At 44.0% G+C, this 23,620-nt stretch overlaps 1 protein-coding gene across 1 annotated transcript in view; it reads left to right on the forward strand.

The window, feature by feature from the left end:
• Positions 1 to 21,032, forward strand: part of grm7 (glutamate metabotropic receptor 7) — a 232,942-nt gene extending 211,910 nt beyond the window's left edge. Inside the window, exons 9-10 of the mRNA XM_030723843.1 lie at positions 9,958 to 10,204; positions 20,819 to 21,032. Coding sequence (XP_030579703.1) covers positions 9,958 to 10,204; positions 20,819 to 20,868 — 297 coding nt within the window. The 3' untranslated portion in view covers positions 20,869 to 21,032. The remainder of the gene's footprint in view (positions 1 to 9,957; positions 10,205 to 20,818) is intronic.
• The last annotated feature ends 2,588 nt before the right edge of the window (positions 21,033 to 23,620 follow it).

Consider the following 23,620-nt stretch of genomic DNA (forward strand, 5'->3'; position numbering starts at 1 on the left):
TGGAACAAAGGAAGAATCAGGACTGAGACAGTAGCTGCTGACCTTGTCACATGACCAAACATCCATTATGATGCGTTCACAGCAGTTTTCATGTGGTGCATTTGCAGGAGTGAGGCAAAGTGATCCAAGCTCGTGTCGGGCGATCCAAGTTTAGGCCAATCTGCATTCGTGCGAGTTAAAATATTTCAACTTTGGCTAAAAGTTAGCATCACAAAAACCCGTCAGCTGGGATTCTCCCAACACCACCAGCAATCAGATATGGAGGAGGAGCTCATTCACACCCTTTGAGAGTAGTCGGCACTTCACTTGGTTGGTTCTCCTCCTCATCGCGTTGGCTATTAGAGGCGAATATTTTCAAGCTCCCAACACGACTGTTTTCACACAAGTAACGCAAGGTGAAACCTGACTTCATATTTGGTTTGAACACAGTTTAAAAACTATGCAGCATACTGTTGACTGTTTTTGTGGATTCTCAAACTGCAATGATCTGTTTAACGTGACTCAAAGTGACCCTGGAGAGTCAGGACCGAAGTGGAACATCTTCATGTTCTTCGTTTCAGGTTGCATTTCCTTTTCAGCCTCTTCCACCTGCTCCACTGCAGCTCTTCAGCGGCCCCTAATGTCACTGAATTCAGGTCAATGAAGAAGAGTTAAGAAGGTAATAAGTCTCCAGTGTGATTTAGGGACCTGCTTACAGTCATCAGCTCTCACTGAGGTTACAGCTCAGGATGGGACGTCATTTCTGCTTATCGTGCAGCTCTTGAATTTTGTAACTTGACACACGCTGCTTCATGGTTGAAGCAGTAAGGTCTGCGAGTCTGTTGGTCTTCACCACCATTTCATCTGTCAGAGGAGGAGCTCACAGAGGGAGGTGCTGCAACAGCTGGAAAAGACGAGCTGTCCTGAAGGTTGAAAAACTTCTGTGATCGCTTCACTTCCTGCTTCAGCAGATCGTTCAGGATGGCCTGTGTACACTTAGCAACCAAACACCAGATGTGGTGGCCCTGAAGAAGGCGTCAGGGTTCAGGCGTGGTCCACACGTTGAACAGTGTAGTTCATGCAGCACGATCACATCTGATGGGTTCAGGTCATGTTGATAGAATAATTATGTCATTATAGTTAGCCAGTTGTTATTATACCGTCTGGAAGGATAAACACATCCATGAATTCACATATGGAAAAGAATGTTTTAAATACATATAGTGCCTTCCAGTTTATGACTCAATCATTTTGACCATGAAATTATATGAATTTTCTTTCTGTGTTGAACTTGTGGAGGCACTCCTGACTTCTCAGTATCTCCACCTTCAAACCGGAGCTGCCGTATCGTCAGAAGGAAACGTGACTGCGTGACGTTTGTCTCTTTAAAGCTCTGACATCATCACGCGGCTCTCTGATGCTGTGCAGCAGCTGTTATTTTTCTGCAGCATTGTAGTTTATCTCAAAGCTTTTTCATTTCCCTACTTCTTCTTCTCAAACAGGCTCTTTGAAGCTCATCAGTGAAAGAGGGTAAAGATATAAAGTTGAGCTGTCAGTGAATATTCGAGCCGGTTGCCATAAATCTAAACACAGATATGGCCGCAGAGCGGCTGTGTCCTCAGGGATCCTAATTAGATATTATTAATGAGCCAGGGGCCACAGTTAGAGGTCCTCAGGGATCATCGCATCAGACCGTGAAAGACTAAACGGGGCCTCAGAGACCCAGTCCAGGCCCCGAGGAGCAGCAGGAGGAGTCTCTGAGGAGACCGAGGTCAGAGCTCCAGGCTGCATGTCGCCCTCTGCTGGTGACATTTAGAACCTGTGCAGAAAAGCACAGCTCTGCAGCTCCTCTCAGACCTTCATGCTCATGTGACGGCAGGTTGAAGTGCTGCTCTCTTTCTGGAATGTACAGATGGCTATATGTGGCTGTTAACTGCACATGATCTGGTGTTTATGAAGGAAAACTGTGTGAACCTCACTCAGACGCAGGCCCAAAGCTTAAAAGTAGCTCTAAATGATGAAAGTCTAAGAAAACTTTTAAAGTTTTGGACTTCATTCACAAAGCATCTTAAAGAGCTCCTCAGGTAAAAAAAAAAAACTGTTAGGAGGATGTTAGAGCTACAGGAGTGCATTAGAGAAAAGCTGTACTCTTCTTTTCTCAGGAGGAAATATCATATTTGCACTGACATAATATGTTTCTTTATTAATGCAAGGTAAATGTAAATGATGTGTAACATGGTGTACATGCTGCAGCTCTGCGCTCCTTAAAACAACCTCTTTCATTTTTTATTTTGCCTTTATCAGTCAGTGTTATTTATATTGAGAAGACTCTCAGATCGATCAGAGACCAACTGATAGAGATCGGTTCTGTGCCTTTAACTAAGAACATCCCAATCATGAGATCCCTGTCAAGCTCACTAGGCCGCCGGGGGCCCCGTGGATTACTGTCCCTCCCACGTGGCTGCATAGATGGTGCAGAAAGAGGAAACAGCAGTGAGGCTGCAGAGCGGTCCGTCTTTCCCATCGACCACTATGAAGTTACTCCAAGATGGAGCAATGTGCTATTTCCCGGGAAATAACCTGTCACCTCCACCTGCAGATGTGCATCAGAGAGTCCACTCGAGCCATTTTCTGTGCAAAATTTCCTGATGCTCCTTGGAGAGAACCCCAATGTGAAAATTAGCAATGTGAAATAACCTCATAGATTGCTGTAGAAGGCAGCCCCCTTCTCACCATGTCTACAGCTGCTTCAGGATGTGGTTCTGAAGCCGTCCTAACAGCGCTGAAAACCGTAAACCGACACGCATCAAATCAAAGTGAGCAAAAAATATATCATTTGTTTAGCATTAAACAAATTAGCATTAAAATTTAAAAAAAAACATCAGGTTTTTGTTTTTTAATATCATTAATTAAAAAAAAACGAATGACCAGAAAGTACACTGACCCTACACCTAGAACAGCCAGGCTGCTGTTCATGGACTACAGTTGGGTGTTTAATACCCTCCTCCATAACAGACTGTTTTCCAACATGTCCAATCTCTGAATCACTGTCGGATTTTCTTTTCTGCTCTCAGCTGAGTTTGGAGACATTCTCAGGTGTTTGTGGATTCAGGCTCGGGTGTACACACCTGTCAAAGAGTCACACCTGACACAGTGAAGTGGTGGAGAAGAATTTAAAGACAAAAACAGCTGATTTCACACAGCTGTTATATACTTTCTGTTTACACCAACCTGCACCTATTTGTGTAGTGCATGTGTGAGTGTGCAGAGCAGACCTCAGCCCTGCCTGATGCTCTGCTCCCTCTGTGTGAACTCTGACCTTCATCATGAACCCTCTGTGATTTTTCTCCTGCCTTTTTTTTTCCTTCTGTTCATGATTCCAGAAACACACATTTGCTTTTCTTCACTTATCAGCAGACTGGAGGTTCAACCTGAAGGCAAACAGTAAAATTAGGGAGTGTCTGCGTCCCTTCATGGCTACAGATGAGATGGAAATGTGGGTGATGAAGAGCAGCTTTTATAAATATGATGACGAGCCTCCCTCTACACTTTCCTGCCTTTGTGTTTTAGATTAAGATTAAGATAAGATTAAGATAGTGTTTATTTGTCACATGCACAGTTATACACAGTACAATGCACAGTGAAATGTATTTTACATGCAGTTTTAATTGTTCATTTCAATCAACCTTTATGTGTACACCACCTTTCAGGTAGTATGATTCAAAGAGGTTCACAGACCACAAAATGTAATGAAACAAAACCATAAAAATTAATATGCAACTTCCACTAAATGAAACAGTAAAACAGTGAGTGAGCCCATGAAATGAGGAGCGATTAAACAATAAACAAAAATGAAAACAATCCTGACCCCTGGCTGCACATTTGAGAAGCATTTCTAAGCTGAATTTTTACTGCACGCGCCGCCCAAAGAGCTTCACAGATAAAATAACAGCAGAGAAAATCTGATCAGAGTTTTCCATCAGTAAACCAACAACATGTAAAAACTGCACAAGTTAAAAAGAGACTTTTTCTGGATCACAAACTGCCTCCAAATCCACAGAACACCTTCACACTCCCAGGATGCTTCACAGTGAAATAAATGTGGTGCCATGAGAAGCAAAATTTTCCCTGTGAAATGTAATGGAGTAGAAATCTAATAAAGCCTGAAATGTGCAGAGTAAGTCTGTTTTCATCGATCACGATGACGCGTCACGTCCACTGAGCCTCGTTTCTCCTTCATCTCTCCGCTCAAGTTTTCCTCCCAGCTCGATGCTTCACGTGTGCACATGTGCAGACGAATGTGAGTATTAGCCACCTTCGGCTGTGTGTTTAGCTCAGTGAACACAGGTTTCTTTATGGAAATGCAGTCGAGGAAACCCGCGGGGCTCGTCCCGCTGAACGACCTGCAGCAGAATAAGAAGGCTGCATCACAGAGCGGTCTGTGTTTTAAAGCACATGCAAGCAAAGAGACTAGATAAGCCTCGTTATCTTCAGTGCAGCGGAGTGCATCTGCACTTTCAGACTCTTACAGCCTGAAGCTGCAGTGAGTTCAGGGCGACAGCTAAACAGTCCAAAAGATGACCTCCTACCTTCTTTTCCTCATCACTTAACAGAACACAGGAGTAAAAGAACAAGGGCTGTAAATCTATTTATGACGTAGTTGTGTTGGAAGTCATATTTATTTATGGACGGGGCAACAATGTCTCATTCAGCTAAATGCCAGCTGCCTCACCTGTGGAAGGAACTGAGACGCAAGGAGAGGAATCAAGGATGTTCCTGGGTCTGTGGAGCAGTGCTTTCAGTTTTGGACCTTCGGTTTCTTTTATTTAGTGTGTGATTCTGACTTTATTGTAGCGTTTGGAGTTTGTATTTTTCCTTAGTCTTTCAGTTTTGAGTATTTAGTCCTCTCTTCCGGTGTCTGTCCTCAGTGTCCTACTTCCTTTGTGTTTCTGTGTCTGGGTTGGTCCTCGTCTCTGTGCCCTCGTGTCCGTCTTGCCTCTCTGCATTTAGGTCCTATTCCTGCCTGCCACACGGCGTACCTTCACAGTTCAGTTTAGGAAATGAGAGGGAGGGGATGTGGTGAGGGAGGGTCGGTTGGATCTGACTGCTCACAGGTTTATAACTTCTGAGTGAGAAATCGTTGGCCACTGACTGTATCCTGGATAATTCTCCTTTCTGACTCCATAATTTCCAGAATGAAAACCAAGACTTGAAACTAGTGACAGAGACCATGAAGTCAGCAGGAAGTGTTTACTGAGACCAAAGACCTCCTTGTGATTACTTAGCAGATTGATGCAGTCTCCCATAGTTTGAAATGAAGACTCCGACTTGTCTGCAAACCTTTGCCAACAACCAGCACATTTCAAAAGGCAGCTCTGAAACTTTTACTTTGAAGGAGAACAGTCTCCTTTTTAGTTTATGTCGCACTTTGGAAGCTGCACTATCACCTGGTGAGTGTTTGCACACAAGTCTGCTCTTCCATGCAAGCTAGTGATGACCACAGCAACTTGCTAGCAACCAAAGAAATCATGGGGAGGCTTTGGTGCGGCACCATAAACCTCAGTGCTACCAACTTTATCAAGCAACAGGAAGCAACCAGTTGAGCAACACAAATTTTTATCTCACAACTGGAGGTTGTTAGATAGTCGCACGCTGGTCTCTAGGCTGTTTTTCGTACACTTCTATATAACCACAAGTATCACCCTCTGGTGGCCGTTAAAAAGAATGCAGTCTAAATCAGTTCTGGATTGGCTTCAATTTTAAGATCTTGTAGTTACGTCTGAAATCGAACACGACAAATAAAGTTGCAGGGTTTCACCATGACTGTTGCTGTATTTGTGAACATCTGAATCATGCAGATGTTTTGCTTTTGGCCGTTACCAGGCTTTTTGAAACAAAATAGTTCAAAAATTGATCTCCTACATCCTTTTCCACTGACGAAAAGCCCCTCTCAGTTCTTGCTGTGTTGTTTCACGCAGGTGAAAAATACCACTTCATTACTGAGGCTGTAGTTTTAAATAAACAAGAATATTTATTTAAGGCAAATGAAATGTTTGCTCACTCCCTTCGTCTCCTGTAGCACAGATGATCCAGGGTCAGTTATTATTTATTAAGGGCTTTTTCCTGTTCATCCCAAAAGCTGCAACACAGCCAAGTGAATGATGGTTCACGTTAAACTCGCCCTGATCATTTTAATAGAGCTGGTCATCATCTGATGGTAGGAACCAGATTTCCTCTCAGCAGTGACATGTTCAGGGTTCAGCTGTGATTTTATCAGCAGGTTATTGATGAACATTTCCATGAGTCTCTGATCTGATGGTGTGTCACTATGAACTGTGGGGTGGATTAATCTCCTTTCATAAAGGACGGTCCAGTGTCTCCTCTGCTGAAGATACAGTTAAAGCACTTCTTTGGGTTTAGAGAATTCACCCAGCTCTGACTATAGCTGCAGAAACTTCAGGGTCATTTCAGTCAGTTAGAAACCTTCTTCAGAAAACCTGAGTATTCAATCACAGTCCAAATATCTTCATCTCTGAGGTCCAGCAGTTCTTCTCCTCTGTGTCCTTCGCTCCTGGTTTCTTTGCAGTGACACACAGACCCTCCTCCACCTGCTGGTGTTCAGATGTTTCTTCTGCTTGAACTCCCTGAGGCTTGGATGTGGGCTCTAATGTGGACTCTAATGTGAGCTGCTGGCATCTCTCCTGTCTTTGGTGTTTTAATGTGATCCACACTAGTGTGTCCCAGCAGCAGCAGGACGCTGCTGTGTCCTGCGGTACAACTTTATTTGTACCATACACACTGTGAAAAAAATGGAGCTAGCTTCCAAGCGTGAAAAGTGTAACTTCTGATCCCATTTAGAGGAAAAACATGAAGTCTGTGGTTCTGGGCTGTTCGTGCCCTGATGTTCAGACGTGGAGGGAGAGTCGTGCCTCCCCCTGACGGAGTCTGGAAAGCAGACCTCCGTTCTACAAGAAGCTGTCTGAAGCCTTCGCTCGCCTCAGTGAGACGTCCATCTTTGATGTGATTTCAAAGATCAGGAGCACGTTTTCATCAGCAAACAGAGGTTAAAAGCAGAGTCTGTACAACTCATCAAAAGGCTTTCACGTCCTCATCTGTCGGTCTGAAGGGTTAGTCTCAGAGGGGCGGGGCATAAACGGAATCCATTAATGAGACATCTTAGGTAATAACTTCATTTCTTTAACACTGCAGGTCCTGTGTGGCTCGCTGTGCTTCAGCTTCTGAAGATAAATTACGGACCTAACCTGCCCGTGGTCCAGCTCTCAGCTTCAGCTGCTTTATTGTCTGATAACAGCACTCAGATCAGCCCTTGTCTTTCTGCCCCTCTGATTCTCCTTTAGGATCACCATCTCTCTCACAGACGTCCTCCCTGAAGCTGTAACCGGAACACGTGCCTTCAAACCTCAGCTCCCACTCTCAGAGATGGAAATGAACAAAGCACGTGACCTGATAAGATGACTCTGAGCTGCTGCTGTTTCGGCTCTATCAGACGTGTCATCTTATCGCCGCGCTGTCGTCTTATCGCTGATTAATATCAGACTCCAACAAACTACTGACTTCATGTCTTCCATTGTGCTGCTGTCGGCTGACGGCAGATACAGACTCCCAACAGACAGAGTGCAAACACTTATTATGAAGCAGCAGGTGGGAAAATGCTTTGCTGCTTCAGAGGAACTCAGAATGGATTCAGGTATCTACAGAAAAACTGATTTGGATCATTGTCACAGCTGAAGGTCAGCAGCAGCAGCTCTGATCTGCTCAACTTGCTTCCACGCTGATGTTTGCCTTCGTTTGCTCGTAGCTCCACTTTCATTTTGTTTCTGCAGCAGCTGTTTTTTTACCTCTTTATAATCAGCCAAACATCATATCTCTGTGAAAGCTTGGTTCGCCTTGTTGGCAATAAAGCAGAGTTTGCCCTTTTATGGGCAGATTTTCTAGGTGCAGTCAGGTGGCTGAGGGCGTCGAGTTAGGTGCTCTCAGGATCTCAGCTCCTCCTTTTGGATTATGTGGTCCTGCTGGCTTCATCGAGCAATGACTCCAGCTCACACCGGAGCAGTCTGCAAATGAGAATGAGCGCCTCCCAGTCTGAGACCACGGTTCTCATCAAATCAAGGTGGAGGTTCATATATCTCAGGGTCTTTTTCAGAAGTGAGGGGAAAAGAGAGCAGGAGACTGATGGATTGATGTGGGGTCAGCACTCAGATCTACGTTCTACCCCCACCTATGAACACAAGCTGAAGCTCGAGGAGGTGGGAGATATGAGCTTCCTGTAAAGGGTGTTTGGGCTCAATCTTAGACATGGATTGAGGAGCTCAGTGAAAGCACCTGAGCTGGTTCAGGATTTGACCAGGACACCTCCGGGATGCCTCCGAGGTGAGGTGTTACATGTCCATTCAGGAGGAGCATCAGTGGCTCCAACTGTCTCACAGATGTAGTGCAGCAGCAGGTGCTGCAGTTTTCCTCTGAACTGTAGATGAGAAGAAGTACACAAGTAGCTGGAGTGAAAATACTCGAGTACGTGGAAACCCTGCATGTAGACTTGGAGCAGGTAAATGTGGCAGGCTCGTGAAATCTGCATCACTTTGTCATGCAGGGCCTCGTGTTCGTCGTTTCCTCTCGATGGAGCACATGAAGTGAAAAGCTGTCTGATCCTTTCTGCGGTTTGTTCCGGTCTGAATACTCTCCCTACTGTTTCACTAATTCTCACCTCCTCCCCCAGCCTCCCCTCAGCCTCCTGTGCCTTCTCTCTGTTAATGGCGTACCTCAGACTGTGACAGCAGGGCCATAACACATAAAGACAGTGGGCTGAACTCTGTGAAAGCCACTCCGGGAAGCCCATTACAGCACAGCCGTGCCTCTTTATGCATTCTTCCTGGGCCCATATCAGCCCTCTATTGGGTTCACAGGGCCATGGCTTCGGACACAGGGGCAATATACACAGTGCATAAAACATTAATGGCATGGCTCGGCCGTCTGCTGCTGCTCTCTGCTGTAGGCGAGGGTCGAGAACACACCGGATAATAAAAAACAATCCTTCACTGGCTCATAAAAAGTGTCAAGAGTTCGGTTCAGTGTGAGCTGAGTTTCCTGAGTCTCTGAGGCCCTTTATGTCACTGACATGACCGACAAGCGTGAGGAGGCCGTTAAATTATACTGACGTACACCGCATCGAGTGAGCGTGACCCTCTGTCTCATAAATACACCTGTCACTGTGGGGTGTCTTTTCTGTAAAAATCACAGGTAATAAATGGTAACCTGTTAGTTAAACTTGAACTGATGTTAAGCATACTTGTCTTAAAGAGTTAAAGGTCAGAGGGCGGCAGCAGTGGAGATGGATGAACCTGGAGCCCAGCAGTTTGTGTCAGGCTGCTCAGAGATGACATTTTGGGTTCACAGCGTTTAGCTGCACGCTAAAAAGTGACCCGGTGTGTTACAGTGTGTCGTCTGTACCTCAGTAACACCGAGATACAGTGTTACTGAGACTCCAGGAACGATCAGCAATGAACGCTTTATTACAAAACAGCATTCAGTGTGTAACAGTCTGGATAAATGTCACCAGTGCCAATATCATCAGAATGAAGTTGTTGTTATTAAATAATTAAATAATTCTTCAGACACAACAGTGATCAGTAAATATGATACATTATATCACTGATAACAGTAAGATCACTAACTTTATTTACTGACTAAATTTTATTATTAAAGTAACATTTATTATAGAGATTTTCTAGAGTCTTTTCTTGTATTTCTGACACTTTTGACCATTAGCAGATTTTTCTTTCATGATCTTTCAGTATTTATGAGATTGTAACTTTAATTATTTGCTTTTATCTTGAAACTGAAATTATTCCAGGTGATTTTTCTTTGCAATTATGAGATGATAAATGTTAGATTTGGCCCTGAGATGATTGGCTTGTTTCCCGTTAACTAACCTCCGTTCTCCTCCCTCTGTCCGGCCAGCTGTACATCCAGACCACCACGCTGACTATCTCCATGAACCTGAGCGCGTCCGTCGCTCTTGGGATGCTCTACATGCCCAAAGTCTACGTCATCATCTTCCACCCGGAGCTCAACGTGCAGAAGAGGAAACGCTCTTTCAAGGCCGTCGTCACAGCCGCCACCATGTCGTCCCGACTCTCGCACAAAGCCAGCGACCGGCCCAACGGAGAGGCCAAGACGGAGCTGTGCGAGAACGTCGACCCCAACAGTAAGTACCTCACCACGGTGCCCTGCAGATAACCTCAGTGTTCCTGCTCAGACACACAGGTGGTGTTCAAAAGGAGCCGAAGCCGACAGAAACGTGAAGCAGCTCCTTTTGCAGCCCAAAACTCAGATTTTACTTCACATACAAAACAGAAAAATTAGATTTTTTTAAAAATTATTTTAAAGTTAATGTTGCTCATTGCTGAGCAAACATGGATGCTCTCTGAGCTCATTTTATCAGACTTTAACGTTGGAAACTACAAGAATATTAGTCCTGCCATCTGCCACGGGGCCACCTCCCTGTGACAGCTGGGATGGGCTCCAGCCCAACCACAACCCGGGACTGGATAAGCAGAAGAAGATGGGTGGATGGATATTAGCTTTCCCCTGATGGCCTAATTTATTTATTTTCCTTGTTGGTGCTTAAACTGATCCTCGCACACTGTTGTAACTCTGAGGGACTGAAGTTACTAAGATTAATGATACGTTCGTCTCAGTCTCTCCCACCTGAGGTGCTTCAGGGCAGGATGTTTAAACTTAAACGTGGCTTAAATTTAGTTTTATGTGCTCCGTCATAAATCTAAAACTCAGAAGTTTCACTTTGACCAAAAAAACATCTTTAAATTCTGCAGCAAAAACATTTGTTTGAAAAATGGAACAAACAACAATTTTTGTTTTTCATCACCTGAAAAGAATAATTTGCATTAATTTGCATAAAACAGAAAATATGAGGGAGGACCGTTTGTTCCATTTGATTCTCTGAGGGATTAAAGTTGAACCTGCACATTATTTTTTTTAATTTCCCCTTGAATATGTTTCCGGTGCCACCGTTTCCTCCCTGTGGTGCTGAGACACATTTCCATTTGTATTTATCTGATCAGGAACATCAGGCTGACTCAGACTGCATGTGATGATCCACAGATCCAAAAAACTGCTGGGATGAGTTCATCAGTGAAGCAGCTGGTCCGTTTCCAGTCTTCACGCTAATCCAAGTTTAGCATAAAGACTGGAAACAGAGGAAGAGAGAAGAAGAAGAGAGTCTTATTAAATGTTGAACTGTTCCTTTAAAAATGCATGAGTATATCAGCTAATCATGTCTCTGAATAACAATCAGCTTTTACATTTTTTACAGCCCTGTCTCCAAGAACTAATGTTTATTTGGAGATATTCAACCTGAATTTAAATCTGCATAATGAGGAGTTGGTCATTAGAATAAATTAACAGCCTCGTTAGCGCCACTCGTCTCTTCCAACTTCTGAAATACATTTAAACTCTGATTTTCAGGGTCTGTGGGACGGATTATTGGCTTATCTCCATAAAAAGGAGTTTGTGTTTTAATGAACACTGAGTGGATCAGGCTGAATTAATAACATCATCATGTGACAGCATACAAATTTCAGTTGCACCCAAGAAACAGATTTAATGTAAATGTTAAAGAGGATCTGTTGTGCCTTTCTATATTATCAGATATTCATTTTAAAGATGGCCAAAATTTTAATTAATGAGGTAAACGTTTGTAAGAAAAGCACACGCAGTACGGCTCACGCTGCCCCTCAGCGGGCTTCCTAACGTCAGCTAATCTAAAAAAAGCGGAGGGGGACCAAAGGGAACTAAAACAGCTCGGTTCAGACATACACCCCCACCCCCCGGACCACCTCGCCACCACACAGCGGTCTTCATTCAGTCCAACACAAACCGACATGTAAGCATCATTTCTGGGAGACAGGGTTGGTTCTCATTAACATGACGATGGCCTCTGTTCGGGCCTCTGAGGACTTTTTACACATTTCTTTACTTCCACAGACGCTCTGACATAATTAGTTTGATCATTCAAAATCAATCCGATCAATCACATTGATCACTTTGACACAGATCCATAAAAACTGGATCTCAGCAGCAGCTTCTCTGCTGTTTATGTTTGCACGTTTTGAATTGTATGCAGAGTTTTTCAGTATTTCCTGACATTTTATTGTTGAACAAGCACCAAGCAGCTCTTAAACAAAATGCCTGTCAGAGGTATTGATGATGAAAATAATTGCTGGTTGCAGCCTCACAGTTCTGTGATGGATCAATACGACCGTTCTCAGGTTATCTGTCTGTGAATCCTGACAGAACAAATGAGCTCAGGATGAAAAACAATAATTCTCTGTACGACACAGTTGAGTGAATTTTCTGTTGAGTTTGCAGCTAATTAAACTGTGCAGGGATATTGTGGTGGAGTGACCCTGGGGGGCTGCAGCCAGGCTGGGTGGTTAACAGGGGACCCATTCTGCTCTCGCTCACGTTCTGCCTCCAACGTCACGTTTGGGTTTTCACCAAACAAACTGTAAAACTGAGGTAAATCTGTGCAGGAGTAATCCATCTGAGCTCAGTCTCAACATTGTTTCTACTTTCATGGTAAGCTGATGTCACCTCATCATAAGATCATCATCTGCAACCACAGCAGCCTGACAAAGCACAGGAAGTACAGCTTAAATGCACTGTAAGCTGCCCCTCTGTAGGCTTCCTGATGTTGGTTTCCACCTAAACATGATGCACCACATTCTGAAATGTCTCTGCTCAAACTTTGGATGGAAACAGAGGTGGAAAACTAAACAGCGGCAACATCTGGAGGGTTGATGAAGTCAGGTATGCTCAGGCTAATATGAACACATCAGCACAGGGAAGATGGAGGGTGAGTCAAGTCAAGTCAAGTCAAGTCAAGTTTATTTATAAAGCACGTTTAAAAACAACAGCAGTTGACCAAAGTGCTGTACATTTAAGATAAATAAAATAACTTAAAACACAATGTAAAAGAGATAGTTAAAACAGGAAGCATAAAATTATAAAAACAAAAATAAAAATAAAAGAAAACAACAGGGTTAAATTGTTCTTAATAAAAGTTCATCTTCAGGGTCCGTGATCACATGACATGAAGAAGATGCTGAAAACAGACCAAACTTCAGCCGAGAGAAGGCCTGAGATGATCCGTCCACAGCTCGAGGTTAGTCATTAATGCTGCTGCATTAATGCTTCTTCTCTGAAGCATTCAGATATTTGGTGTATGGGATGCTGAGAGCCATGGGCTGTAGTGACACTGAGACTTTAGGCTGAGCTTAAAGACGTGCTACACATGAATAGAGCTGAGTCAGCCGTTGTGAAGTCACCTACGTGTCCTCCTCAACCTGATCGTAGTGGCTTTGTGAATCACGCAGAAAACCGAAAAGAGCTGGGAACGAGCAGAATGGGTCCCCTTCGACAAAAAGGTCAAAACTCCACGTGCAGGATGAGGAGGTTTGAGCTCCTTTGGTTGTACAGCTGTGATGATGTTCACCCCACGGTGCTGCTGAGGAAAGCCCCTGTAACAGCACACTCACCAAAGGGCTGCCTCACAGGAAACAAGAAGAGCTTCAACTCGCATGTTCCCACAAATGCAAAATGCACAAATTGAAATGACATGGCTGTGTGATCAAATTACCACCTCACAGTGGGATTCGCTTTGGGACGACTCACCAAATCATGTTTTTCTCCCCCTGACAGGCTAATTTCATAATTTATCAGAGGTAAGAGCAAATTAATCTTCTGCTTCTGCTTTGCTGTCCCAACCTTGATCCATTTTCTTCTGGAGGTTTGAGGAGGAGGGGAGAGAGAGAGAGAGAGAGGAGTGAGGAGGCAATGTAAAATTAACGTCCTCGGCTCTTTATCGCCCTCTTTCAACTCGCTCGTAACTTTTACGTGAGGAGGGTCTAATGTGACCGCTTGACTGGCAGATTTACGGCCGTCCTCTGGCGCTTTAACAGCACGTCTGACCCCCGGTGACCTCTGGTGTTACTGCACCGTTCCTGAACTCATCGGGACATAAAGAGTGCAGCTGGAGAGTCCCTCCTTCAGCAGTCTCAGGAGACAGATGTTAAACCTGCTGTGAAATGCCCACGGGCAGCAAAAACCAACCACACCACTGACAAACGACCCGAACCTTCATCCAGCTGTGAGCTCTGCACACACTAAAATCCTTTACTTAAGGAAAAGTACCACAACAGCAGGATAAACATACAGTGTTATTGGTTATCACCAGCATGGAGCCAGTTCTGCTTATTTTTAACCTTTATTTAACCAGGAAGTGAAATCAAACATCTCTATTGTGAGACTGTCCTGTTAACCAATCAGAGACGGCCCTACAAACTCCATGTAGAAGGTCTGTGTCCACTGTGCCACCCTCCTGTCGGGCTTTGAGAAGCTGCCCACGTTTCAGCAATTATTATTATGTAGATTTACTAACATAAGTTGGGATAATTTACTTATACTAGTAAATCTACATAATAATAATTGTTGTAAGCTGGGATAATGGGGCAGCACGGTGACGTGGGTTTCCTCCCACAGTCCAAAGACATGCACTTACTGGGCTTAGGTTAACTGGTGACTCTAAATTGCCCGTAGGTGTGAATGTGAGCATGAATGGTTGTCTGTCTCTGTCCCTGTGACAGGTTGGTGACCTGCACAGGGTGTAGCCCTGCCTCTTACCCTATGATAGCTGGGATAGGCCCTAGCGATCCAGCGTGTCATCTGCCAATCACTGTAGCTCCTCCCACACCGCAGACATCAGACTTATGCTTCATTAAATACTTGCCACAGCTCTGAACCCTGTACTGCAGCCTGATGTGTGTCTTCCCAGGAATATAAATAGGAATGGCAGCGATAGGTCTGACTGACAGTAGCATTGTGGGGTACACGCAGGATATGGATTAGCAAAAATGAAAAATTGTAACAAGCTGTTATTGTTGTGTGACAGCTCAGGTTCATGATGTCAGATCAATACAGGGGGGCCATAAAGAACTGCAAACAGTGACATCACCCAGTATGGCAGGGATTCAACACAGGACTATAACTAAAGATTTAGAACCAGCTTCTTGGTACTGGTACCAGTCTGTAGACTGGGAAAAGCAGTATGGAAAAATAAAAGTCACTTCTACCATTATTCTTCAGACATACAGAACAGAGTAAGAATAAAGTATGAGCAACAACAGTACAAAATGATAAGCAGTGACATTAAAGGACTGCTGACCACGTCAGCTGGTTGTTGAGTTCAGATTCTGGTCCAAAACTGATTAAATCTGGTTAGGATACCATAAAGACATTATCAGAGGGAGGATGAGGGTTAGATGGTTCTCAGTGAAAGCAATGCTTCGCCGAGTCTCTGTTTCAGCATTAATCAAGCATTAATCACTTCAGGCCACGTACCAGTTTGTAAATTGTGTTCATAGACAAAGTAAAACCAGAGTTATGATCAATAAATTGATCCATGCTTACGTCCAGAAACAGTAAGAACAGGATATTCACTAACAGGAAGTGCTTATAAATAAAAAACAAACAAAAGAAATCACAACATCCCCTTTCTTATTGGTGGAAAAATGCATCACATCAACCAGTTAAAAAATTAGATGGCAGCATGTGGCGTTTGGTTGCTGAGGAACAGGTGAAAGGGTGGCAGTGATACTGATGGAGAGTTTGACCTGTGATGGCGCCCTCTGTCTGCGGTGCACAGGAACTGATTTTTGGCGTGTGGCATCTTATCATGACGCCTGATGGTTCTGTAATAGTTGTAGAAAACAGCCTGAGGCCTTTCCTGCATCTTAATGTAAATAGCTGTATATAACTTGCATACGTTTTTAAAGTTTAACACATATTTGTATTTTAAGTTATGAAAATAGTTTGTTAAACATGTTTATGGTTGTCACAGTAAAAAAAAAAAATCGAACTTTTATGTTTTTGTGTGATTTTAGGTCGAGTGTGTCAAAATGAAAAGATGACTGTACAGTCACATGTGAGGTTGTGCTGGAAACAATGTTGCCAAAGGCGAGGTAAATCATTTTTAAGGTGAAATATAAAGGTAAACACAAAAGCAGCCCCAAACAGAGGGTTAAGAAAAATCATCTTTTCAGCAACATGTTTGGTGGACGTTTGTGTTTTTGGAGCTCTGGCTTCTAAATGTTGCCGTAGCTCCTCCTGACGTCTCCTCAGCTCCTCATAGCTCACAGTGGTGTGTTGGAGCCCATTTGTCTCCGAGTATGAAGGAGCCCCCGCAGGAACACGCTGCATTTTTCCACAGTCTGATGAAAGGCGTGTTAAATGTGAGGCTGCAGTGCTGGAGCAGAGGCTCGCTCGGGCGTGACGCCCTGACTTTAACTATAAATAATGAAGTCCCCACGGAAAAACCTCTGTGGTGCTGCCCATGGCCCCGTCATATTTACCGCTCATCAATCAGTCCAGTTAGTTATAGCGTGGCGGGGGTCCTGGTAGAGGAGCTGCAGCTCATTCAGGACTCCCTGAAGACCGGCAGAGCCATCTGTCGGCCCGGCCCGACCCGGCCTCGCAGCTCCGGCTCTCCTCTCTCATTCGGCCTCAAGGTTTTCTGGCACTCTCCTCCTCCTTCAATTTTTAAAATCCTCTCTCTTTTCAATCTCACTTTCTCACCTCCTCCTCCTCACCTGCCCCCCATCCCCAACCCCCCCACCCCACTCTCTCTCAACACTGTAATAGCCCTCAGACACTTCAGATGGCTTCATCTCTCCTCCGTCTCCATCCTCTCTGCTCCTCCAGCCGATTCCACAACAAAGACTTTTTTCTCCTTTTCTCTCCCTTCTTTTGACTTCAGCCGCTCTTCAAAGGCCAAATCTCTCTGATTCTCCTCTTATAAGGCCTCCCTGCCTCTCTGCACAGCCTGATTTCTTACACAACAAAGGCGTCTATATCTCTCTTTAAACTCATACGGCGGCTCTCAGAACGAGTCCTTACAAGCTCCACCCCCCTCTCTCCGCGCTGCCTGCAGAGGTGAAAGACTTCTAGCATATTTATTTTTGGACAGATTTGACTTTCTAACTCTTCCACACACAGTCTGTAACTCAGCAGCCTCCAAATTATGTTTTGATGAATGGAAGCTGTTTTTATCTACTGAGAAAAATGACAGAAACCTCCCGTCAGTACAATCTAGTGCAACAGCACCACAATCTCAGTAAAACATTTACAATAAGCCTTCGTGGGCAGTGATGTTGAAGTAAAACTCAGGGAATAAAGCTGTGTTTACCAGGCGAGCAGAAAGGAAAGACTTTGGATCACTGCCCAAGATCAGGACACTGATGAGACCTACTGGGTGATTTGGAGGACTGACTGCTGATAAAAACAGGCAGCTTGTCATTTCTTTCTGTACTCTTCAGGAATCGTTCTCCAGGCTTCTTGAAGGACATTCAAAGCTCTTGTTTGGATGTTGGCTGCCTTTTGTTCTGTTCTCTGTCAGGATGATCCCACAGTAGTATTGAGGTCTGGGCTCTGGGGAGGCCAATCCATGGCTGATAGCACTGGCAGTGTGTTTGGGATCATTGTCGAGGACTGGACTGAAAATGAGTGAAAAAGCAGCCAATGTCCAAAGAAAGTCTGGAGAACTGTTGTTTAAGAGCACTTTAAAAATTACAAGTCTGACTCCGTGGAAGCAAAATATAAAGGAATGAGTGGTGGCTCAAGACTTTTCCACAGTATTATTAATACCATTTTTTTAAGTTATATTACTACAGATTCAACTAAAGGTATATAAAGCTCTTTCTGTTGGCCGGTAAAACCCTGAGCTGCTGGCCTGGAGCCGGGTGCTTTTTATTTTAAAATTGAAAGTACGTTGTTATGTGATTTAGCCAGATCACATCTGCTCAGGAAATCTGCTTTCCTGCATTTGTGCATGAAATGAGTTAATGTGTCACTGAAAGGTCCGGGCCGTTCCTCAGGGAGTCCTGTAAGACCATTTTGTGAACCCGTCGGCGTGTCTCAGAGAGGCACAAGGCGCCCTTTGGCACAGGGTTATTACGTCTTCAGTGACACGTGTCCATCACTCTCAACTCAACTGTTTTAATGGCCTAAACTGAAACTGAGAGTACAGAGGGGGGGAAATGAAACTAAGTGTAAAGCTGAAGGTCCAAACAGGACACAAGCCAGTCTGATAAACCTGCCATCAGTCAGGACAGAAAGGCCACAGCTGATCAGTTTATTAAAGACACTTATCTTATTGATCTAAAGTCAGGAAGTCTCGGACTGCAGCTCTCAGCTTCACAGACGATGCTTCAGACCAAAGACGAGACAAAAACAGACCAGTTCCCTCAGAATAAATGTGACTGTGCTGCTGATCCTTCATCCTTGCTGACACATATAATTAACACATGAGTAATGAGTATTAATGTACATAAACCATAAATAACCCACAGATAAATGCATTTCTCAGATGCTTGATTTGTGGAGTTTTTCTAAGAAGCATTTTTCTTTGAGACAAAGTAAATCGTCTTTTTGAAAAGGTCAGCTTTATTGAAATATTCAGCTCTATTAAAGAGGGACAAATTGTCATTTAATCTGGATTCATTATTTTTTATGCTTAATTACGGTCAGACTAATGTTGTTTATTTATTTTTGTCTGCTCATTAAAAGCTGATGATCTTCCACATAAGCGAGACACAGAGCTGAGGGTGGAGATGTCCCCGGGCATTTCAGAATTACCACAAACTTCTTTTATTTAGATTTGGCTGCAAACAAATGAATCACCTGATTCGATTATCAAAGCACACAAAAGCAAAAAGAGAAGAATCGGGTTAAATTTGCTCACCTGCAGCAGTTCATCAGGACTCTGCTTTTTAATCTCAGTGGCTGTCACGAGTGTTTGAGATGTTGCTCCTGCAGAGCCCGTCTCGATTGGACGGGCAGCCCCCATCCGTCGACTGCTCCCCGAATGTGAATAAGACACAAAGTCAGAGAGGTCTGAATATGCAAACGCAGACGTTTTCTCTTTTATCTCCCGACATGATTGATGACGGCCTTTTGGCTCGAAGCCATTTGTCACCGGATGAACGCCGAGGGTCAAGTGCCAGCGAGGTGGGCGGCGTGGCTGCAGCAGGGAGATAGGGAGGTGGTCAAACCACAGAGGACACCTGTTCCACCTCCTCACTTTATAAAACTGAGGATATTTTTGCTTCAAAGCAAAGAACGCACTGCACAGAGGTCTGCTGAAAGATGTCACTGCTAAGCTTCAAACAATCACACTTATCCAAAAACGGATGATTCGGGAGACGAGCACTGACTCTGCAGAGCTGCAACAGACACGTCATTATTACAGGAGCTGCTTCCACTGCAGCTGCACCTGCAGACCAGGGTTTGTGTTGAGTGACTTTCACTGAAGCAGAGGCAGAAAAAAATATCCTTTAAGTAGCTGAAGTTAAAGTGCTTATTATGCGGTGTGTACCTGCATTCCTCCAGGTACACACCAAAAGTTGAAAGTCCCACATCAGCCTACCCCACAGTGTATAATAGGGCAACACTTAACCTCCACCAGTGTCCTAAAGTGACTGAAAGTGAGCACGTATGCTTTTCTAGTCTTATACTCAAAGCACTTTACACTCTACACCTGATTTTTAACAATGAGGTACAGATCCCTGTGACCTCAGTCTCTGCCATGTTGGATCACGGGACAGAGTTTCAAATATTTTAAAGGCCACAAAGGTCATCAAATGGATTTGAGATTTTTAAGCCCATTGGAAGGCAGTAGTAGGTGGCACGAATGCTCTGGAAGTACATAATTACAGGTCTCAGTAGATGTTAATGGGGAGCATATGAGCCTTAGTAACATTATTCACCAGCTCAATTCAAAAGCAAAAGAACCAGGAATAAGAAATCACAATAAATATAAACCACTGAGAATCGTCACTGTCTGTGATTGTGGCAAGAAGTCGTCAGATTTTTAGTGGATGCATCTACTAAATAAAGTGGAACATCCTCGGTGACATCGTTCTCGAGTGATCGCAGTCACATGATGTTCAGAAAACTCTGTCTCCGACTCCGACTTTTAAAGTCGCCGAGATTCGAACTCAACCAAGACTTTTAGTAGCTGCACCTGCGGTGTGAATTTGAGCATCCTACCTCACATTGTTCTCGAGTCATCATGTTCACAATGTTGAAAGTTGCATGAAAAATCCACAGATTTGGTTTCCTGAATCTTTTCATCAGCTTTCATATTTCCATCTTCAGCTCTTCGGCGCCACCAGTAGGTCAAAGGTTTGTTAGATGTTGACTTTTGTGCCAGTGCCTCTTTTTTTCATCTCAGCAATGGCTGCCATTTGTGACTAAATTCAAAACAGATCATCTGCATATGGAGCCCACAGATCCCGTCCACCACGTCTTCCCCAATCCAACACCGTAACTTCAGATATACAACATTCAAGTTCTCAAAAGACACCAAAGCAGACCTGGATCCACAGCGGCCCACTTCAGCCTGGTAGTAACGAGTCAGAGTAAAGAAACTGAGGTTACTTCGTTTTAGATAACCCAACACTCCTTTTGTTTCTTCTTCTGCTGCTACAGATGCTTTTGCTTTTGAATCATGACCTCTCAAACACCTCAAAACCTCTCATCCCTACAAACCACTGAGTTACATAAAAGAAGTGATCATCAAACTGGCCTGTCCTCACTCTTGAGAGTTCATAATTCAAGCCTTATTTAATTGAATTCACCTCTGTCATTAAACCATTTCTCCTCCATTATTAACCTTCATCTCTAATCTTAAAACAGCTGTGAGGACTGAAGCTGATCTCTCTTTCTGTTTCCTGCCCGTCACCAGGTCCAGCAGCAAAGAAGAAATACGTGAGCTACAACAACCTCGAGATCTAACGGCATTCCTCCACCTGAACGACAGACTGCAGAGAGAGATGTCTGATCTCCTGCAGGAAAGATACGAAACGAGAGAAAACCGATGAAGAAGGACTTTTTATTTTATTTTTTTGGTCTCATGTGCTTCACTGCCCATCAGAGACGTTCAGGTGCAGAGTCAAACTGGAGCCTGGTGGTACGACCTCTGAACTCTGACCCGCACTTGGTCGAGGAGAAAAGCTCCAGAAATTAAAAAAAAAAATCTAATTGTTTTGTTGTTAAAGTGATGCCGATGGTTGTGAGGTCGAACACAGCGGATGCATCAGTGGACGCGTTGCAGCCTCTGGGTTGCGGCGAAGACTTGGCGGCGCTCACAGGGCTCCACGCCGCTGTTGATGTCAAACGAAGCAGCCGCCTCAGCCCGACTACGAGCCCAGCTCCTCTTCTCTCTTTATGTACTTCCAAACTGCAAGTTCTCACCTTCCTGTCAGCCGTGTGTAGTTCTTTATGGCTTATATGTTGGCCTCTTTCAGTTGGTTTCATTTCTGTTGGTTTGTAAGACAGCTACAGTTACCATGCCAACAGTGGATCTATTTCGCTTCTCGCTTCTCAGTTTGGTTTTATTGAAGCCATATTCTTCTTCCCTTTCAGATTTGAAGGGCTTTGCTCACGCTGCCACCTGGACTCAGATTTTTGTCATGCAAATATAAAGCAGCAAAAAAACAAAGAAATGTTTTAAAGCCCCTGAAAACTGCGAAATGTGAACAAACCCTTTTATTAACCTGCAGTGGAACTGAGTGAGGTTCACGCCAACATTCGCTCTGCTTCCAGGACAAACGGTCAATCTCTCTGCTTGGGCGACAGCGCTCTGAGTTTTAGGACAGCACGTCACATCCCACTGTGGAACGCATGCAGGAAATGCATGTCAAATGCAAGTCAAGCAACTTGTCATAAAAGTCATAAAATTTAATAACCACATTTAAGCTGTTTTTACATTCATATTTAGTCTCTGAGGTATAAATAAATACACTATGTTAACCCAAGTCCTCTTACCCCCCCCAGCATTTTATTCTTTCTCCCTCCAGTCAGTACTTAGACTTGATTTGCTCCTGTCCTACTTCTCCCAATGTATACACTGGGATATACTGCCTCACAGTTAGAATACCATCTGGAAGGCCTGGGTTCGATTCCACCTTGGCCCAGGCCTCTCCCTCTCTCTGTGTGGAGTTCGCATGTTCTCCCTGTGCTTCCGTGGGTTTCCTCCAGGTACTCCAGTTTCCTCCCACATTCCAAAAACATGCACTTACTGGGGTTAGGTTAATTGGCTACTCTAAATTGCCCGTAGGTGCAAATGAGAGCATGAATGTGAGTGTGAAAGGTTGTTTGTCTCTCTGTGTTAGCCCTGTGACAGGCTGGCGACCTGTTCAGGGTACACCCTCTCGCCCTATGACAGCTGGGATAGGCTCCAGCCCCCCCGCAACCCTGAAAAAAGATAAGCGGATGGATGGATAGATGGATGGATGGATAGGTTGTTCAAAAATATATAAAATCAAAATACAAAGTGGAAAAAGTACAATAAGGTTATCGTAAAAGATATATTGTCTAATAAATGTATGTTTATTAAATTTAAGATATAAAACCTGTGATAAAAACAACAGTTAAAACAATTAAGGCCTTTTGGGGATTGTGAGTCTGTGCGACATTTTTGACAGAAATGTATATATTTGATTATTTTTGATGAACAAAAATGTCATTTATGCTTAAACAAAACTTCAATCATCATAACTGGTTAAAAAAAGGTATTTTGGTCCTTTGGGGAGTGCCAAACCCTCCTCTATGTGTGGTCATACAGGCCTAGAGACCAGTTGGCAACCCCTTTGCAACCACAACTTGCTAGGGAAAAATAAGTATTCCTTGACCTGTTGGCGAGTCGTCGCTGGAAGCCGCTGGATGTTGCTTGGTGAAAGAGTGAACTGAAAAGCTCGCCTTGTGATTGCTTTGCTAGCAGATTGCTTCAATCACTCATAGATTGCATGGAAGTTGCTGAGATGTCTGCAAACACTTGCTGACTCACCACTGAGCAGTAAATAAAAAAAAGCAACACAAACCCGAAACAACTGTCAACTGCAGCAGTCTGCTAGCAAAGCAATCACACTGGGGTTTTTAGTGAGTGATCTCTGGGCCTGTGTGACAGACGCGTTGGTCACTAAAAGATGGGTATACCCATAGTGATGTCATCCATCATTAGATAAGTTTGGCCGTGAAGCGTTCCTTTTTGGAAAGAGACACATATCGGCTTTTATTAAACGTCACCAAAGCCCACCTGCAGTTTCACAGCAAACTCTGAAGCTACCCAACGTGGGGGGAGTTTCACATTATCTGGAGGACTTGAACAGGAACATTAGTGGGACATTCATTTTTATTAACTTCACCGCTTAGTGGGAATAATTAAAGGAGAAAATTGAGTACTTGGTGAATGTAAACTGAAGCACTGGTGTGTTTATTTTCTGTCATTCTCACCAGTAAAAGCAGCAGAATCAACCATCAGCAGCTGCTTCTCTCTGCTAAGCTTCATACAGACACATCACTTAAAATAGCAACGATTGTCAGGAAACTTCTCGCAGATTAATGGAGGTTTTTGTGGGGGCATCAGAGACGATACCTCTGAAAGGCGTAGGTCAGCACTGAGGCTAAAACTCAGATTTGACTGAGTTTGGGTACAAACTACAGAACCTAACTCTATGTACAGCTGTCCTTGTCTCTGTGTTTTGGA

Source organism: Archocentrus centrarchus, unplaced genomic scaffold (genome assembly GCF_007364275.1).
Source record: "Archocentrus centrarchus isolate MPI-CPG fArcCen1 unplaced genomic scaffold, fArcCen1 scaffold_29_ctg1, whole genome shotgun sequence".
Lineage (NCBI taxonomy): Eukaryota > Metazoa > Chordata > Actinopteri > Cichliformes > Cichlidae > Archocentrus > Archocentrus centrarchus.